Source organism: Ailuropoda melanoleuca, chromosome 10 (genome assembly GCF_002007445.2).
Source record: "Ailuropoda melanoleuca isolate Jingjing chromosome 10, ASM200744v2, whole genome shotgun sequence".
Taxonomy (NCBI): Eukaryota; Metazoa; Chordata; class Mammalia; order Carnivora; family Ursidae; genus Ailuropoda; species Ailuropoda melanoleuca.
Window position 1 is genome coordinate 32,515,647 of NC_048227.1, and position 17,276 is coordinate 32,532,922.

The 17,276-nt window shown below is 41.8% G+C and overlaps 1 protein-coding gene across 16 annotated transcripts in view; it reads right to left on the bottom strand.

Moving 5' to 3' along the window:
- RBFOX1 (RNA binding fox-1 homolog 1) overlaps positions 1 to 17,276 on the bottom strand; it is a 2,017,010-nt gene that overhangs the window by 96,142 nt on the left and 1,903,592 nt on the right. For all 16 annotated transcript variants that reach the window (XM_034670396.1, XM_034670397.1, XM_034670388.1 and 13 more), the window contains one exon: positions 14,939 to 14,992. In XM_034670396.1, the coding sequence (XP_034526287.1) occupies positions 14,939 to 14,992 (54 nt within the window). The remainder of the gene's footprint in view (positions 1 to 14,938; positions 14,993 to 17,276) is intronic.

Sequence of the window (17,276 nt, forward strand, 5' to 3'; positions counted from 1 at the left end):
CTGATTCCATAGGTCTGGGTTGGAGCTGAGAACTTGCATTTTCAACACGCTCTCATGTTGTCAGGGGAACACACGTCGAGAAACACTGGAGGAGAGCCACTCTCCTAAACCCCAATGCTGTGAGCTCTTGCCTTCCTAAAACTGGAGGTTTTCCGAGCCTGTGAGACTTTAAGAATCCACTGGGGAGAACTGAAATGGGATGCCTTCAAAGGCTCCACCCCTAAAAAGCGTGACTCAGCTGATCAGAAATCTGCATTTCCGATCAGCAACCCAGGTGACTGTCCTGCTCTGGATGCACTTTGATTAATCCAGGCCCAAGGGCATCTCCACATCTTTAGGAAAAAAACGCAAAAATGGCTGAATATATCTGCTTTGAGTACGTCTATGGGCAAAGAGGTACAGCCTATTTACTTTTTATCGTTGCTATTTTGTACATGGGCAAATTTTGCCTTTCCTTTGTAGCATTTCGAACACAAAGACTAACTCCCAGTCCTAACTATCCTGCCAGACTCTCTGGAGGTGGGCTGGTCCAGAAGGTACAGAAGACCGCCAACAGCATAACCTTAGCAAGACTACTCTTGGTTTCCCACCCAAAAGAAGGCCTACCCATCCCTGTCCTGCTATGAATGGACTGAAACGTATACACTCCACATTCATGCACAGATTGAGGTCCTAACACCCCGTACCTCAGGATGTGACTGTATTTGGAGACAGGATCTTTAAAAAGGTAATTAGGTTAACGTTAGGCCATGAGAGTAAGCCCTGATTCCACACGACTGATGTCCTTATAAGAATAGTAAATTACGACAGACAGAGGGAAGACCATGTGAGGACTCAGCGAGAGGACAGCCATCTACAAGTCAAGGAGAGAGGTCTCCAAAGAAACCAACCCTGCCGACCCCTTGATCTTAGACTTCCAGCTTCCAGAACTGTGAGAAAATACCTTTCTGTTGTATAAGCCCCCCGGTCTGTGGTGCTTCGGCCCTAGCAGACTAATATCCCCCCCTGCCTCCAAATGAGCTCTGCCCTGGGGATCAGTGAGGCATTGTACTGCGTGAGGGCCATACAGGCACCAAACTTCGGTTAGACCTGGAGGTCTGGGAGGTTGCCGGGTGCTACTCCCTGCCCACGGAGGTTACTGCTTCCAGTGGACACATTTATCCAAAGCCCTCATGGGTTGTGATTGCTTTTTGTGGTTATGCATTTTTGAAAATAGACCAGCATTGAGCTAATCCATGTAAGAATATTTTCACAGCTAATACTTAATGCTTTTATACATGCCTGAAAGATGAGCCTCTCTGAAGGGTTACGGTCGAGCTTTAAATACAGAGGTATTTCCATTGCGGCACAGATGTTGCAGGAAAATGTTGGATGTATATTTAATTCTTATAAAGTGAATCATGTTTTAATTGTACCAGGGGATTTCCATATTTAAAGGAGCCCTGAAGTAAATCTGTATAGAGTGTAAATAATCTCTCACTCCAATTTATGATGCAAGTTTTGATTTTCACAATAAAGAGAAATACATGATTTTGTGGGTTTTTTTTTACTTTTTGACATAATTTCAGACTATACCAAAAAGTTGCAGGAATACTACAAAGAATCTCTATACAACGATCTCTCGGATTATTTGTTGTTTCAAAAATGTAATGACTTACTCTTATTCTCCTGCCTCCAAAATTTTGACTAATAGTGATTTTTACAGATATTATTCAATTGACTTAATATGATACTAAACATATCAACAGTAGCAATTCCAAAAATTGCTTACTAATTACCCAAAAAGCGCCAAGCAGACCCGTTCAATGTTTAATTTGGATTATCCCCTACTCTTAACCCTGTAAGATAGGTACTCTCATTATATCTATTTAAAAGATGAGGATCCTGAGACAGAGAGAGTTTTAGAATCCTGCCCAAAGTCACACAGATAGAAATCTAATGGTGCTGAAGGCAGATCGAACCAAACAGATCCCTGGGACCCATGGATCGAAGGCTACTATTCCAAAGCAGGTGTAGGCAAACTACAGTCTTTGACCAAATCCAGCCTACCACGTTTTTTGTATGGCCTGTGATCTAAGAATGTTTTTTACATTTCTGTCTGGTTGAAAAACGATCAACAGAAGACTAATATTTAGTGACAAAGTGAAAAATCACATAAAATTCAAATTTCAGTGTCTATTGGAACAGAGCACCCTTGTTCATTTACGTATTATTTATGACTGCTCTTATGCTGCAAGACAGAGCTGAGTAGTTACAACAGAGACCTTATTGCCCACAAAGGCTAAAATATTCACTCTCTGGACCTTTACAGAAAAGGTTTGCTGACCCCTATTGTAATGTCCCCTTCTGTTTGGAAGATGCCAATAGTGATTGTCAGGACAGCATTAGCCCCTCCTCGGGAAGCTGTCGCAAATTATTTCAGAGGGTATCATTTCATTAATACCTGCTAAAATTTATTTCATTTTTTTGTTAAAAACAACCAAAAAATTTAAAGACATGTTTTTTGAAAGCTTGCCAAAAATTTCTTTCTAATTCATTGTTGTTCCAGATAACAAAACAACTAGAAAAAATTGTCCCGTAAGGTGTTTGTGGAAGGCTAGCAATTTAACTGCAACAAAAACAATGGAAATGGGTTTTATCTCCTTCAGGGCTGTCACTGTTAGTATTTAGGTAAGGGCTACCCCAGAGCCTTCGCCTCTAAAATTCTAATAGGCACTGAATTACTTGGGGACCCTTCTAACATGAATATTCTCATCTCGGAGGCCTGGGCTGGGGCATGAGAATCTGCAGTTCCAATCAGCTCCCAGGGGATGCCCACGCTGCTAACGATAGTAAGATGCTAGGGACGCAAACAATGTCAAGTTACAGCTAATATTAATGGACGGGATCATTAAGATGCCCCTGGGTGTCAGGTACTGAAACAGGTAGCTGTGCACACATTATGATCTTCTTTTCCTCATCCAATCCACAAGGAAAATAAGGCACACAGAGAGAAAAATATGAGACAGAACTGCAATCTGAGCCAGCGTGACTCACTCACAGAGCTACGTCAGCTGATTCTTGGTGATACTTGGTCCTGAGGTGTTTAAACATCCTCCCCAAACGTGGAGTGATAAATACCCACCAACCAACCCCGTTTGCACTAAGCCACATCAAAACAGCTCCTCAGCTGCCTTCTGGCTGGAAACGCCTGACTCTTCCAGGCGAAGGATGTTGGCTAGAACCTCATGGTCATGTTTAAGAATCTGGGATAGGGTTTTAAATCCCACCAAGGACGCTCTGGGCAGGACGTAGCTTCTATAGATAAGAAAATCCCACTTGCAAGATCGCAGTAAGACAGGCAGGAAGGAAACACAGAGAGAGGAGAAATAGGGAACTCTCAAGGTCTGACAGTGCAGCTGAAAAAGTATGGGTTTGGGTAACTTTTACACTTAGTTTTGTGTTCTGACCTCACTGCCTGTAAGTTTCTTTGACCTTGCACAAGTCAGTTAAGGTCCCAGACTTGGCTTTCACATCTGTAAGATGGGGGGGAAAATCTGCTTCATTGAGAACTGTTGTAGGGATCAGATCTGTTACAAGGACGGGGTTGACAGTTTGTAGGTAATAAGTGATCTCGGTAATAATAATAATTATTATTATTATTATTATGGGCTAATAACTATTATTTTTTTGAATCTCAAAATACAGCATTTGGGGATTTATTTTGTTTCACTGTTCCTTGAAGAACAAGAGAGTGAACTGATGGCTGCTGAACTGTTAGGTTTGGCCATGTCCCGGACAGAATGCTAACCATAACAGATTTAATGGAGAACATTTTAAGATTGGAATTAATCGCCAACATTTAAACTGAGGAGGTTTAATTAAATTTGAGGAGGTTTATGTCACAAGACACATGTCTGGCTTTTCTTGAGGAAACAGGGGTGGGGACTCATGGGTTTGGGCCCACATTCCCATGTGGCAGGGCCATTCAGGTGACAGGGAGAGGGTATTCTTCCCTGTAACTGAGATGTGTCCCCACCAACTGCACATTTATCTCACAGCTCATAAAGGTATTTTAGTTTGAAAAGTATGATGAATAGAAAAAAAATTAGAAATTGTGTTTTAGCTAAAATCCGTGGAGTTTACAAGTCTCTGCAAAGAATCCAGAATGCTTTCCTCCCTTTCTTTCTCTCTCTCACTCCCTGTCTCTCTCTCTCTCTCTCACTCCCTCTCTCTTTCTCTCTCTCTCCCCTCTTCCTAGGGACAAGAAACTCTGAGATATTGCAGGAGTTCAAAGATCCCTCTAGACAGGCTTCCCTTGGGCCCTCTCTTCTATTTCACTTGCTACTACAGAACTGTATTTTAAGAGGGACTGGGAGTATTTGTAGAATGGGGGTAAAGTTTCATCTTGAGTCCTCTTCCATATCCCAGATTAGGTTTAAACTCCCGACCCCACTCTCTGGGTAAGAGCAGAGAATATACTTTGACTTTGAATATCCCAAGGAGTAATCAGATACATTTGTTTAAACATGCTTCACACACACACACACACACAGACACACACCTGTGGGACGGAAGCAAGCAGAATATTTCAGCAGGTGAAAATGGTTTTCAAGTGACAGGGAATTAATACGGAAGGTTTCAGTCTTTACAATATCATGTATATCAAACAAACACTAGAAAAGCACACATAGATTCATCTTTTTCCCCAGAGGAAATATCAGTGATATTGGGATGTTCCTGTTTTTAAAATGATACTGGGTTTAATGCAATGATAAGTGTACATTGATTAACCTTTGTGTCGGGTTTAAATGTATAACCCATTAACTAATTTAATTTCCTCCAAAAAACAAAAAACAAAACAAAAAAACCCAAACAGCCTTTGGCATTATTCTCTGAATAACCCTTGTTTAGTTTCCATAATGGTATCCTGTTTAATGAAAATCTCATTAGAATGTAGCATACGGCATAATTAATTCTGGCTGATTCATTTGGTATAACAGCTAATGCAGATGCTGGGTTCCATTTTCCACTGGCTTTATTAATTTTTCATAAACCAATATTTCGACTGTAATGGGCTCTAACAGGTCCATGGAAGTTCTAGAAATGCATTCACTGTCACCAATGTAGTTAATTTAAGTAGGATTTTGCTATTTGTGTGATGGTTCTTTTGCACTACGTTTTTAAAAGACAGCTTCACTTGATATTTGGAGAGGGAGTATCTACATATAATTAACATACAGGGTATTAAACAATATTTGGCCAACTTGTCTTTATTTACACGCAACTTAATTGGATGGACTAATAACGTTGAACTACAAATTTTGAAAAGAACGCTAAAAGTGGGAAGTACAAGACCGTCAAAACTACATGGTTTATAATAGAATGGCGACATAAGTTAAAATACTTTTAAAAATGAAATCATGCCATTTTTAAAGTCTCTGGTAATTCGTTTCCCTAGGAAGAGACTGGGACACTACCAGGAAAACAAGTCTGGTCATAGACTTGGTGCCGGGCACCGGTTTGGTAGTCCTGGCGACTGTCAGGAGCCGGGTCTCCGGGATGGCTGAGAAGTTGCTGATTTGGTTTTACCTCTTTCAGTTCTTCAGGGCTGAGTTCGCATATTTCTAAGTCCTCATGATAAGACTATTACTTGTCTCCGGTGGACATATGCATGCTAATTCATTACTGGGTGTTCTTGCTTGTTTCATTTTATTTTTTAAATATATTTTTATCAGAATTTTCAATGGTTGCCTGCCACTCAAAGGATGAAATCCGCAATCCACATTCCTTTATACAGCATTGTCAGGTCTTTTGCAACTTTTCTCTAGAAGGTACCCTCTGATCTCAACAGATTGGTATTTCTCAGCTTTTGGGGGAAACCTGATTTTGCCTCAGAAATTTCTATATCCAGGTAGGATCAAGCACCTGTTTTGTTTTGTTTTGTTTTGTTTTGTTTTTTTAGTACTTCTCAATGGATTCTGAAGATAAAGATTGAGAAACTCCTTTGGACTCTACCAAACTCTTCCTTACTCACCCTTACAAAGATCTTTCTTCATTTTCTTCTCAGGGGAACTCTTACTTATCCTCCAAAACCCAATGAGTACACCCCCCCCCACTCTTTATACAGACAGGGTTGTTATTTTTTTTAGTGTTCTGGAAGGCAGGTATCATCATTTAATATACACTAAGATTATCTGTCTGTATCCTTCAATGCTCTAAGGAATTCTTGAGGGAAAAGGTGCTTCCCCCAGCTTGTGAGCAGTGCCCGATACTGTACAGGCCTTCAGCACTGTAACTCTGAGCTAAAGGATGAATTAACAGAAGCCAGTGGTATGTGTGACTTTATACACAGCCTCTCTCTTTGGCTCTTCCTTGATGAACATGATGCGGCAGAAGGACGAGCAGCTAATCTCACGGGTTCATGCAGAATTGTGTAACTGCTAAACAGTGCAATGCTGAAAATGCCTCCCCAGGATGTAAGCTGGTGGCTTGGTGTCCAGCAAATCCGGACTTTCTAAGCCAGGGTTGGTGACGGAGGGCCCTGATTTTTACCTTTTTACACAGCTGGGGGTGGGGCGAGGACAACTATTTCATGACCCATAAAAATTATATGAAATTTAAATGTCTGTATCCTTAAAGTTTTATTGGGACACAGCCATGCGCACTCATTTATGCGTTGTCTGCGGTTACTCCTGCATTACAGGGGCAGAGGTGAGTGGTTGTGGGCGACTGTAGGCCCACACAGTTGAACCTATGCATGAACTGGCCCTTTACTGAAATTTGCAGACCTCAGCTCGAAGTGAAAGATGCATACATTTTTTTTCCACTTTCATAACTGAATCCAGCTTGATCTTTTCCCTAGAACCAACAAAGCACAGTGGTATGTCTTGTCTTATACCACCCTCCCCCTCTTCACCACTACCATCACGACCACGAATATATATTCTGAGGTTGCCATCTTCTTCTCCTGCTGCTGCCTCTCCTTCTCTTCCTTCTTCTCTTGTGCAGGAAAGGGTTAATTCAGCAGGCCTGGGCTGCTCAAACCCTGCATGTTCCTCTGGAAAGTTTGCCTTCTTGGGCAGCTCCTGGCAGATGAGTTCTAAACCCTTGGAATATTCTACCTGATAAAACTGTTTTTGGAAGCCTGAGGCCTTGGGCCGTACATTGCCAGTTTGATAAGATGGTTTACATTAGTAATGTGATTTATGGTGAATGCTTACTTTTGCTCTTTGGGTTAAGGTTTCAGTAGCTGAGGTCAGTGACACGGGGGTTCTGTGTCCCTGTGACCACCTCCTAGGAAGCAGACTGATGCCTGGTGGGCGAGACTTTGTGTGTGTTGTCTGACACCGTTTTCGGTAAAGTTAAGCACATCGTATACTTAACCTGGAGGGCACACCAGAAGCTTCTGCCTGGTTTCTTCTGGATTCCAGCTCATGTGCTCTTCCCCTTTGCTGATTTTTAATCTGTATTGCTTTGTAAAACTCAGAACTGTGACTATGAGAGCCTTTCTGAGTCCCAGGAGCGCATCCAATGGAACACAGACACTGGGGAAGGTCTTGTGGACCCCCGACACAACTCTGCAGCAGAACATCGAGTCTTATGCTTTTCCCTTCTGGAGTCAAAAATCACGGAGTAATGCTGAGAAGAGGGAACATTTGGACGAATGTCTCTCTTTAAGTTCTTGGATTGCCTGTGATAACTACAGATGCTTATCCACCTTGAGCAGGAGCCATCGGCAGGGCTTGGCGTGTTTATTCATGTGCTTCTGTCAGAATGGGGGTTCTCAACCTCAGCCTTATCAACACCTTAAGCCAGATTATTCTCTGTGGTGCGGGCTGTCCTGTGCATTGTGGGATGTTTGGCAGGACCCTTGGCCTCCACCCTGTAGAGGCCCGTAGTGAACAATCCCATGGCCCCCAAGATCTGATCACGGAAAATGTCTCCAGAAGTCGCCCAATTCCCCTGGGGTGTAAAATTACTCCCAGTTAAGAACCACGAATCCAAGATATTGGATTAATTAAACACATGTGTGCGGGAGGCAACTTGTAATAAAACGGAATGGGCTTTGGAATCACAGAGACTGGTTTTGGACCCAGCTCTTTAACTTTTCAAATCAGCGACCTTGGGCAACATAATATCACTAGAATTCTAATTTATCTGCAAAATGAGGGAAATGACACTTATGCTCCAAAGTTATAACCTCTGTAAACACGCGATGGTCCCCACATGGAGTCAGCACGCGGCAGGAAACATTACGCGCCAAGATATTTTTACTAATTATCTTTATCCTCTATGACCTCCAGGATAGAAGACATGGCAGGCATGTCCCAGTCTCGTCCTACTGAGGAAGCTGCACAGCAAAGTGATGGAAAGCGTGGGCTTCGAGGTTAGAAAAAAGACATTTATATAATAAACTGATTTTTCACATACTAGCTCTGTGATATGAGGGAGGAGACAAACTGCAGAAAGCCTTGGTCTCCTCATTTCTATAACGAAGAGAATGTTGTAACATTTTCATGAGGATCTGACAGATGCAAAGCGTGTTGCACAGTGCCTGGCACAAAGTCAGCGCCCAGAGTGGCTTACGGTTGCTGATGGTTTCAGTTGTTCATGTATGAATGATGGCAGCCCAGAACTTTCCCTGTGAAACCGATCCAGAGCCAAATATTCGAACCTTGTCTTTCTCCCCTGGTACAGAAGTGGGGCTTCTCCTACAAGCGCTGTCCCATCCCTTCCTGCTTTGGAGGAGCTCTCCTTGGTAGGCTTTCCACGCAATAGAATGAGAACTAATTTATTGAGGCAGTGCAGTTTTTAGCACCTAATCGAGTTCTGATCCTATTTGAAGATCAAAATCCCCCACAGGTTCCATCAAAGCTGAGCTGCATTCCCTCCGTGGGGCAGGGAAGGACACAGATAAAAATTAAGGCCAAATGTGGGCAGGGATGGAGTGAAATCTGATAAGACAGATGGGGAAAGGAGACTCGAGAAGGAAAGTGAATTGCAACCAAAAGGGGAGGCGAAGGTAAACAGATGTACGAGATAAAGTCTTTGAAGTGGAACATTTCTAGGCTGAAAATCCTTTGCTTGGGGACTTAAATCTGGACTCTCCCTGTTCCAGTTCACTGAAGTGCACTGCATTTGAATCTGGCAGATGTGTAAATTATACAAAACACTACAGAGTCAAAGGTCACTGCTCCTGAGGGGCCATCACTCTGCGCCCAGTCGAAGCTGGTCCTCTGGGTGGATATGGGCAGTGTCCGCGCCACGAGGGGCGCCTGAATATTTGTTGCTTTGAGGGGCTCTGACTGGTAGCAAGTACCTTTCAGACCCACATCACATTCTTTCAGGATACTAAGGTGGTCACCCCGAATGCATGCTTTGTATACCCAGGATTTGGGAACATCATCCCAAGCGCAACCCAAAGTCTAGGAAGGGGGCCAATAAAAGGAAAGCAGCCTGTGTCAGGGACCCCAGTGATCATAGGTTCTGACAATCTTACTCTTTTTCAGATGCTATTGTATCCAAATTGCAGGAAGGGAATTGGAAAGAAGTCCATCCAAAAGTGCGGCTAAAGGTCATTCTCTTAACTGTAATGGACTCAATGAAGTGAAATGGGGGGAGCAACTGGGAGGGAGACCGACATCTACCTTCCTTTGACTCAATTCTTAGATGAATCATGGTTCACAGTGGCCAAAAGCCCATAGAAAACCAATACCTCTGTACGGGTAATCCAAGGTCAAATACAGCTGCCCTTTCGAGATAAGCAATCACAGAGTGCTACAGCCATCCTCTTCATTTTTAAACTTTATATTGAGATCCCAATCCAGTCTCCCATCACCCAGCCTGGTATCAAGGCCCGTGGCCCGTGGCCAGGTTTCTACCGAGGTGGACATAATCAATCCGGCTGACTTCAGTCGTCACACTAATCTCACAGTTTTATTTTACTTTACAGTCTATAAAGTTCTTTTACACTCGTTACCTTATCTGATCTTCCCTATAACCCCAGGATAACCTAGTTTTAAGACCCGGCCACCTTTCATATGTGACTTTGCTGCCAGGTATCCTTCTTTTTGTACTTCCCCCACCCCCTTGAAACCAGAAATGTTTATTTTTAGGAGGAAAATCCAATTAAGGACCCCCTTCTTCTTCTCCCCACTGAAAAGAACCCCACTAATAATAATAGCTTCGCCAGACTACTGTTCACCACCATCTTCGAGGTTTTCAAGTTGATTTACTCGGCATCTCTCTACTTTTGACTTGAATTGTGTGTTTGTTGTCATGGGGGCCTCACTGTGTCTTAGATCTGCATTGCATTGGTAGATCTTTTCCTTTCCCTATTGATCATGACTCGTGGAGTAATTTACCTCAATTCCAATTTTCTTTTGCAGGCGGGGAGCTCTCCATCCACGGAAGTGAGTTATGTCTGTTCAAGTGGTGCATCTTATGAATCTTGTTAAGCTTTGCCGCCTTATAGCCCTACTGATGGAATATTTAATCACAGAAATGAGTTGGCAGATATGATATACAGCGTGAGGGAGCTTTGCAGCCATCTTACCGGCAATTGAGAAACGGATGGATTTGCCATTTGTCAGTCCCATGTCGACAACTGTGTATAACCTTCCGTTATTTATTTTTATTTTGTTTTACTCATGTATGAAGATTAAAGGTGCTTGATTTCCCATCAACAGTTTCATTGGCTAGCTATCGTGATTCTCCCTAAAAGACACCACTGTTTCTTTTCATCTTTTTATTAGATGGCAGTGGAACTTTTCACAATGAAGGGGGAATGGTAAGAACCCCCTTTGAGGCCTCCTCATTGAGATTCTTAGAAACGCTATTTCTAATTATACTAAGTAACCTGAAGCTTGCTACTGGGAACAGACGTTTGCAGATACTGTACTTTTCTTTATTGTCTTCAATTTTTTAAGAAGGTCTGAAATGGAATGGTCTCAGGCCCTGGCTTTGAGATCCACCTGGACATTTTTTTTTTTAACTGACTTATCAATCATCTATCTTGAGACTAAGCCCCAAGGAGCCAGAAGATGATTAGATGTAGGCAAAATAATCAATGCCGTGCCACTTTGTAGGAAAACACCCACTCGTCTTTGGAGAAGATTTACGTGGGTTCATGGGATGAGTTGATTTACGCGTATCTGTTTCTGGACACTGGTGTTGGGTAAGCATTCTTCTGGGTAGAACTTGGTAAGGGTTCAGAAAAACCACCCAAAATGAAAGGCCTTTCATAGCAGCTTTCTAAAGGCTTCCCCTGGAATGTGTGCACGAGGGAGAAAGTGTGAGTCATAATTCATCAAAGCAAATTAATACTGTTCAGCTAGTAATTAAAGATCCTCATTAAAAGGTGCTCCTGCCCTCCCCACCCCCACCCTGCGTTAGCAATAAAAAGGCACTCAGGGCGTCAAGAGGTTATATACGAAAATCAATAACCTGCCATTTTATAATTAAAGAGAAAATAAATGTTAGGGAAAAGTCCACTAAATTAGGAAAATTACCTTTAGGAGAGATTGAAAATATTGATTTTAATTTACAAAATATGTGAACTTTTCATGCCCCGTTCTGAGAGACAATTGGAGGCTGGGTTGTTAATTCTGCATAAGCTTCAGAAAATCGATAATTATACTATGGGAATATTATGATATTTGTCATTAATACAAAATCTTATATATAGGAGTGCCTAATGAGCCTGGCTTTCTATCTCAGGCAGATCCAGGGCTGGCCTGCTAAAAATCCACAGCAAATCAATGACAAGGTCTTCATTTCAGCTTTGATGCACATTCGAAATTGCAAGATAAATCCAGGCTGTGTCTATAGCTGGGGAAATCCAAGAAGCCCCCTAAATCCTTAGTCATGGACATGCCAATGGATGACATCAGTAATTACACCTCCACAGCGAAATGAATATATGAAACGTCCACATTCGCATATGTGCACTCCATCCACATAGGTGCCTTGACTTTGGATTTAGGCTAGCTCGGTTCTCAGTGTTTATGGGTCTTCAGACATTTCAAAGGAATTGTTCTGGAGTGCTGGGTTGGCAGCATTTCCCTACATTTCTGCATATCACGAGCTCTGTTCACCTACATACACAGATAATTTAGGCAAAAGGAAAGGCTTCTGATTAGGATAGCCCATACATTGGCAACACAAACATATACATACAGATTTTTCCAGTAACGCTTGTTTACTCATGCCCCATTTTTTGTTTAGATTTAAGTTGATTAGAGCATCTCATAGAAATAATTATTTAGTTGTCCAGAATCCTTAAAACTGTCCCTGACACAGCCAGTTAACGCGTCTGAATATGGAGGAGGTGGGGGGGGGGCGGGGGTAGCAGCGTTGGTGGTGGTTGGAAAAATCCAAAATTATTATCTTACTCGTCTTCTTTAATTTGATAGGCTTAGACATAGAATAGTAGCCTGATCTACCATCATAGGACACAGTCAATAAGAAATACAACTTTTAATATTCACAAAAAATAAAGAGGCAGTATATAACCCAGTTGTAAAGAATACAGGCTCTCGATCTCAAAATCGAGCCAGCTTATTACCTGCTTGAAATCTTAGCCGTTTAGTGCTAAGGGACTCTGCGTACCTTAGTTTTCTCATCTGGAAAACTGCCATGAGGATTTAAATACATTAATTTAGGTGAAGTGCTTAGAACTGTGCCTGGCCACAGATAATACTCAGTAAATATTAATCTTTATTATAACTTATTCTTTCCCGACAGTCCCATGATCTAACTTCTGCAGCTAATCTGAATGGCAGCTCTAACGTTCTAAAAGTCACACAGATTAATTTATTCTTGTATATACAAGTCAGTTTGAATGGTCTGTTCTGTCTTAATGTCCTCTTGAACACCCACAGATATGCGTATAGGTTGGAAATCACACGTAAAGGGGATTCTCTCGGTTGCTCGAGCCAGATGACCAGCAACCACATGGCAGGGGACCAGAAACATGTCCTTCCTCTCTCTATGCCAAGTGACATATTTATACCCTACCCCTCAGCAGATGGCTTCCTGCTTCTTGTCCTTAACCCATTAATCTGGGGAGAAACCGTGCACGTAGCCAGGCGCATACACCTGCAGAGAATGTGCCAGCTCGTTTTCCCAGCTACCCCATTTCACTGGGTAGCGCCTGCGGATGCATGGGAGCTGCTGGCGGGCCTCCTCCAAGCCTTTTTGAGGGATGTGCTTCTTTGCAGCTTTGGACAAGGATGTACCCCAGCAATATCTGTGCCCCCTAAACAGACTGCCTTACCCCGATCCCAGAAGTTAACTTCCCCCAAATGGACAAGCTGAGAACAGAAAGACTAGTGCTCTCAGGTATTAAGAAAAGAAATCTCTAAGTTTAGTGGTTTACTCAGAATTCAGCACAGTCAGTTCTCCGTTAATTTTCCCTTTATGGCAGAGAGGTGGAACGTTAATTTATTTTTATTTGCCCAGCCTTTAGGTGGTGCTGGCTGTGCACCAGTCTTCATATATTAACCCATTTAATTCTAATAAGCACCTGTGAGTTTGTTACTATTATCATCTCCCATTTAACAGATGAAGACACTGAGGCACAGAGAGGTTAAGTAACTTGCCTAGAGTCACACAGCTGGCAAGTGGGGTGGGGTAGGATCTGAACCTGGGTTGTCTGAATACAGTGTTTGTGTTCCTCACTCTGCTAGGTGTCCTCTCGGGAGGTGGGTTCTACCGTATAATCATGGAAAGCCTTACAGAGAAGACGTTCCTGCCCCAGAAGAGTCAACACAACACCCTCACAGTCATAGACTCGCAGGACTTAACCCAGGCTTGTGGTAAAACTCACATGTGAAGAACAAACATCGCCTATCTGAGATCCAGCTCTTAGCTGTCACATTGGGCCTTCCCAGATTTACCATTTTTTTCTTGGTCGAGTTGGTTACTCTGCTCGAGTAGCCATCCGAGCGCCCTATGCTCCTGTCATACGCTAGGGTTGATCCATGATTAGGAAAACGATGGATGGCATCCCAGAAGGGACAAAGCAAGGGGTAGGACTTACCGTGAAGGGGTCACTGGGTGGATCCAGACCAACTGGTCATTTACTTCTACATATTAAAGAGCAAGGGCCCCACCAAAGAAAGAGTTCTTTTCAATCCCCACGTGGCAAATCTACGGAAGTTCTAAGGTGTTAACCGCAGCCTTGCTAATGAGCAAGCGGCTAACAGGCAGAAGGGACACACCAACCAGAGCCAAGAGCTCCGCCACTGTTGTTTCTGGGTTACCCTCTCCCGAAATGTGACGGACAAGTTTTCTATACGGATTTCCCGATCCAACGGTAGTTGGCGGGTAGCAGGGAAGGGGCGAGGGGAGAGACCTACCCTGGAAGGCAGAGCAGAGACATGGAATTGCTAAGGAAGACTGATTAATGGAGAAAGAAAGAAAGACCACTTTGTTGGTTTTTTTTTGGGGGGGGTGGGGTTTGTTGCTGGTGTTGTTTTTGTTTTTTTTTCTCATTTTCTAACTAATCCTTCTCTTGGCAATTTCAACTCACTGCCACATTACTGGAATAAATGAGCCAATTCTCTGCTTTGCCAGGAAGAAAGAGAGGCAACCCCACATGGAAATATATGTCTAAAAAACACATCCAAGCAGATTGAAATAAAATGGGCATGAACAGCTCTACATTTGTTCCATATGCCCTCGAACAAAGTCTCAATGCTTTTTTTGAGGCAAAATCAACGTAAAACGTCATAAGGAGCAATGGCTCCACACGTACTGCACAGTGTAACGCGCATACACGATTCCCCTCTACTTTCGAAGGGGTTTTAAACACTTTCGGTTTTGTTTTAAAAAAAAATCCTTCAGAACTTCTTAGGAGAGGGATTCACGTGGTTTACAAAACCTGTTCTTTACTGGCAGGCAAAACACATTTAGAACAGACGAAGAAGAAGTCATGCAAAGAGGAACTCTTTACCTGCATAGAATTCGGGGCTGTAGACTGCACCCACAACTGGATTCAATTTCCAGCCTTAAAACAAATACACAAAAACATTATCATCACACTTGGTTCAACAACTCATAGCACTGCAAGCGAAGCACAAATCAAAAGGGTTGTTGCATTTTTTAATTTTATATTTAGAGGCTATATAGTTTGGGAATGCATAGAAATGATTTGAAACCTTTACCTGGAAAAACAGATTTATGCTTTTGATTTGCTGCAAACACAAGTTAATAGTATGGAAACTACTGACCAGCTACAGGTGAACTTTTTGAAAAATGATGTGGTAATTAATTTTCTCCCACATCAATATTTTCTAGACCCACCATAATAATTTCAATTTTTTTGTCTTCTTCCATGGATCACCGCTAGATAATCCATCGTATGTCCCTTCATGTTAAGTTCACAAAAATTTGAAAGCTCACATAAACAGAATTCTTTGCGGAAACATATTCTGGTAATTGTCATTCCTAATTATGACCCAGAGAATTCCGAAGTGCTTTTTACATCCCAAAGAAAATGACATTTATCCACTAGAGATTGAGTGTGGAATACATTTCAGCACATTCAGAACCATAAAAATTCTTAATCAACGCATGATATCTAAGGTTACTTTCAAACAACCTGTATATAAGATTAACAGAATCCTATAATTTTCCCAGTGTTCTGGATGGAGCATTTTCTGTAAAATGAATCCTGGCCCCTTAGGAACTTTTACTCAAGAAAAGAGCATACAAGAATATTTGCAAATCGAGAAGCTATGCACATTGCATACCCATTGGGCACCATTTAGGGAACAGCCTCCAAAGAATGGTCACATTTTAGGATTTGGTAATGATTTCCTGCTCCTGGCGGTAAGTTTTTATGAAAACATCCATTATATAGAGTTCCTGAAAGACAAAGAAGGGCAGGCATGCTGCCTTTTATAGAAGACCTCGTGTCCCTGGGCTAAAGGTCAAACACCAGAGATCCTTTAATATGTGCTTCTGAGATAAAGCAATGGTAAAAGTTGGGATGCGAGTGAAGGTATTTCTGATGAGGAGAACTCTTCCCAGAAGGGAGAGGTATGACATCCTATCACCTGATCTAAGTGATGCACGTTTAAGAACAGCCAAGAGATGGCCACAATCTACTGATCCTCTAAGGAAGACAGAGGCTCAACATCTCAATAGACAGGACCTGGATGAACCAAAGAACTTTCTAGAATTTTCTAAGAAATTTTTGTTTCTAAGAACTTTCATCCAACTTGAATGAGCTAGCTAGTTTATAGCCCCCAGGCTGGTCTTAGGATAGGAATTTTCAAAGCGCAATGCTTGCATACCTGGGAGGCTTATTAATGGAAACGTCTGGCCCCATTTTAGATCACCAGAAAGAGACATAAAATTCTGAGATGTGTTGTCCCAACGGTTTCTGAAACTTCACACTGACACCTTCCTCTCTTATATTAACCACATCTTGTCATATAGGAATTTTTATATGATATAAAAATTATCTGGCACATTTCAGAAAATGTGCTTTATGAATGTGGAAAATGACTTCACTTTGACCAACTGAAATTCTACTATTTCCTAAAAAAGGAGAATACCCAATTTCTGGGGATCTGTGGACTAATGTCCACATTTCAGGTCCTTGGAATCAAACAGAAAATAGAGCAAACTGGTTGAAAATAAAGCTTCAGGATTATCTGGATGTATTTAATGTTCTTCCCTAGTACTCCACAGAAATCTAGAGTTTGTGAACAAAGTATACAGGACCCATATTAAATGAATAATTAAGTTATGAATTTATCACTCATTTTCTTCATCCCTCTACTCTCCATCTTATACCCTGCTCATGTCCCTACCTTCTATTGGTGGTAGAGAAGGGTCTTTTTGTCACTATTGAAATAAGATTTTGTTTTTTGTATACATCCTCACTAGCTCCCTTAAATACTTCCTTTTCACACGAGACTGGGACATACCATTCACTGAATGGGGACCCACTGATTAATTTTCATGGAACTCTCAAAGACTGTAAGTTATGCCAATGGTCTTTCATTTTCTCAAAGAAATAGATTTCTCAGAGGTATCTAAGACTATCTTAAATTATGTTTCTTTCATCTGTCTTTATTCTCCTCATTTCCTTGAAGCCTTCTATCTATATCTATATATCTATAACTATATCTATCTACCTATCCATTGATCCATCTATCTATCCATTGATTGATCTATCCATCTATCTATCATCATTTATCTCTATACTCTTTCTCATCTATTCATCTATCTACCTATCAATCAAATGATCAATTACTCAGCTCTTGACAAAATTTACTTGA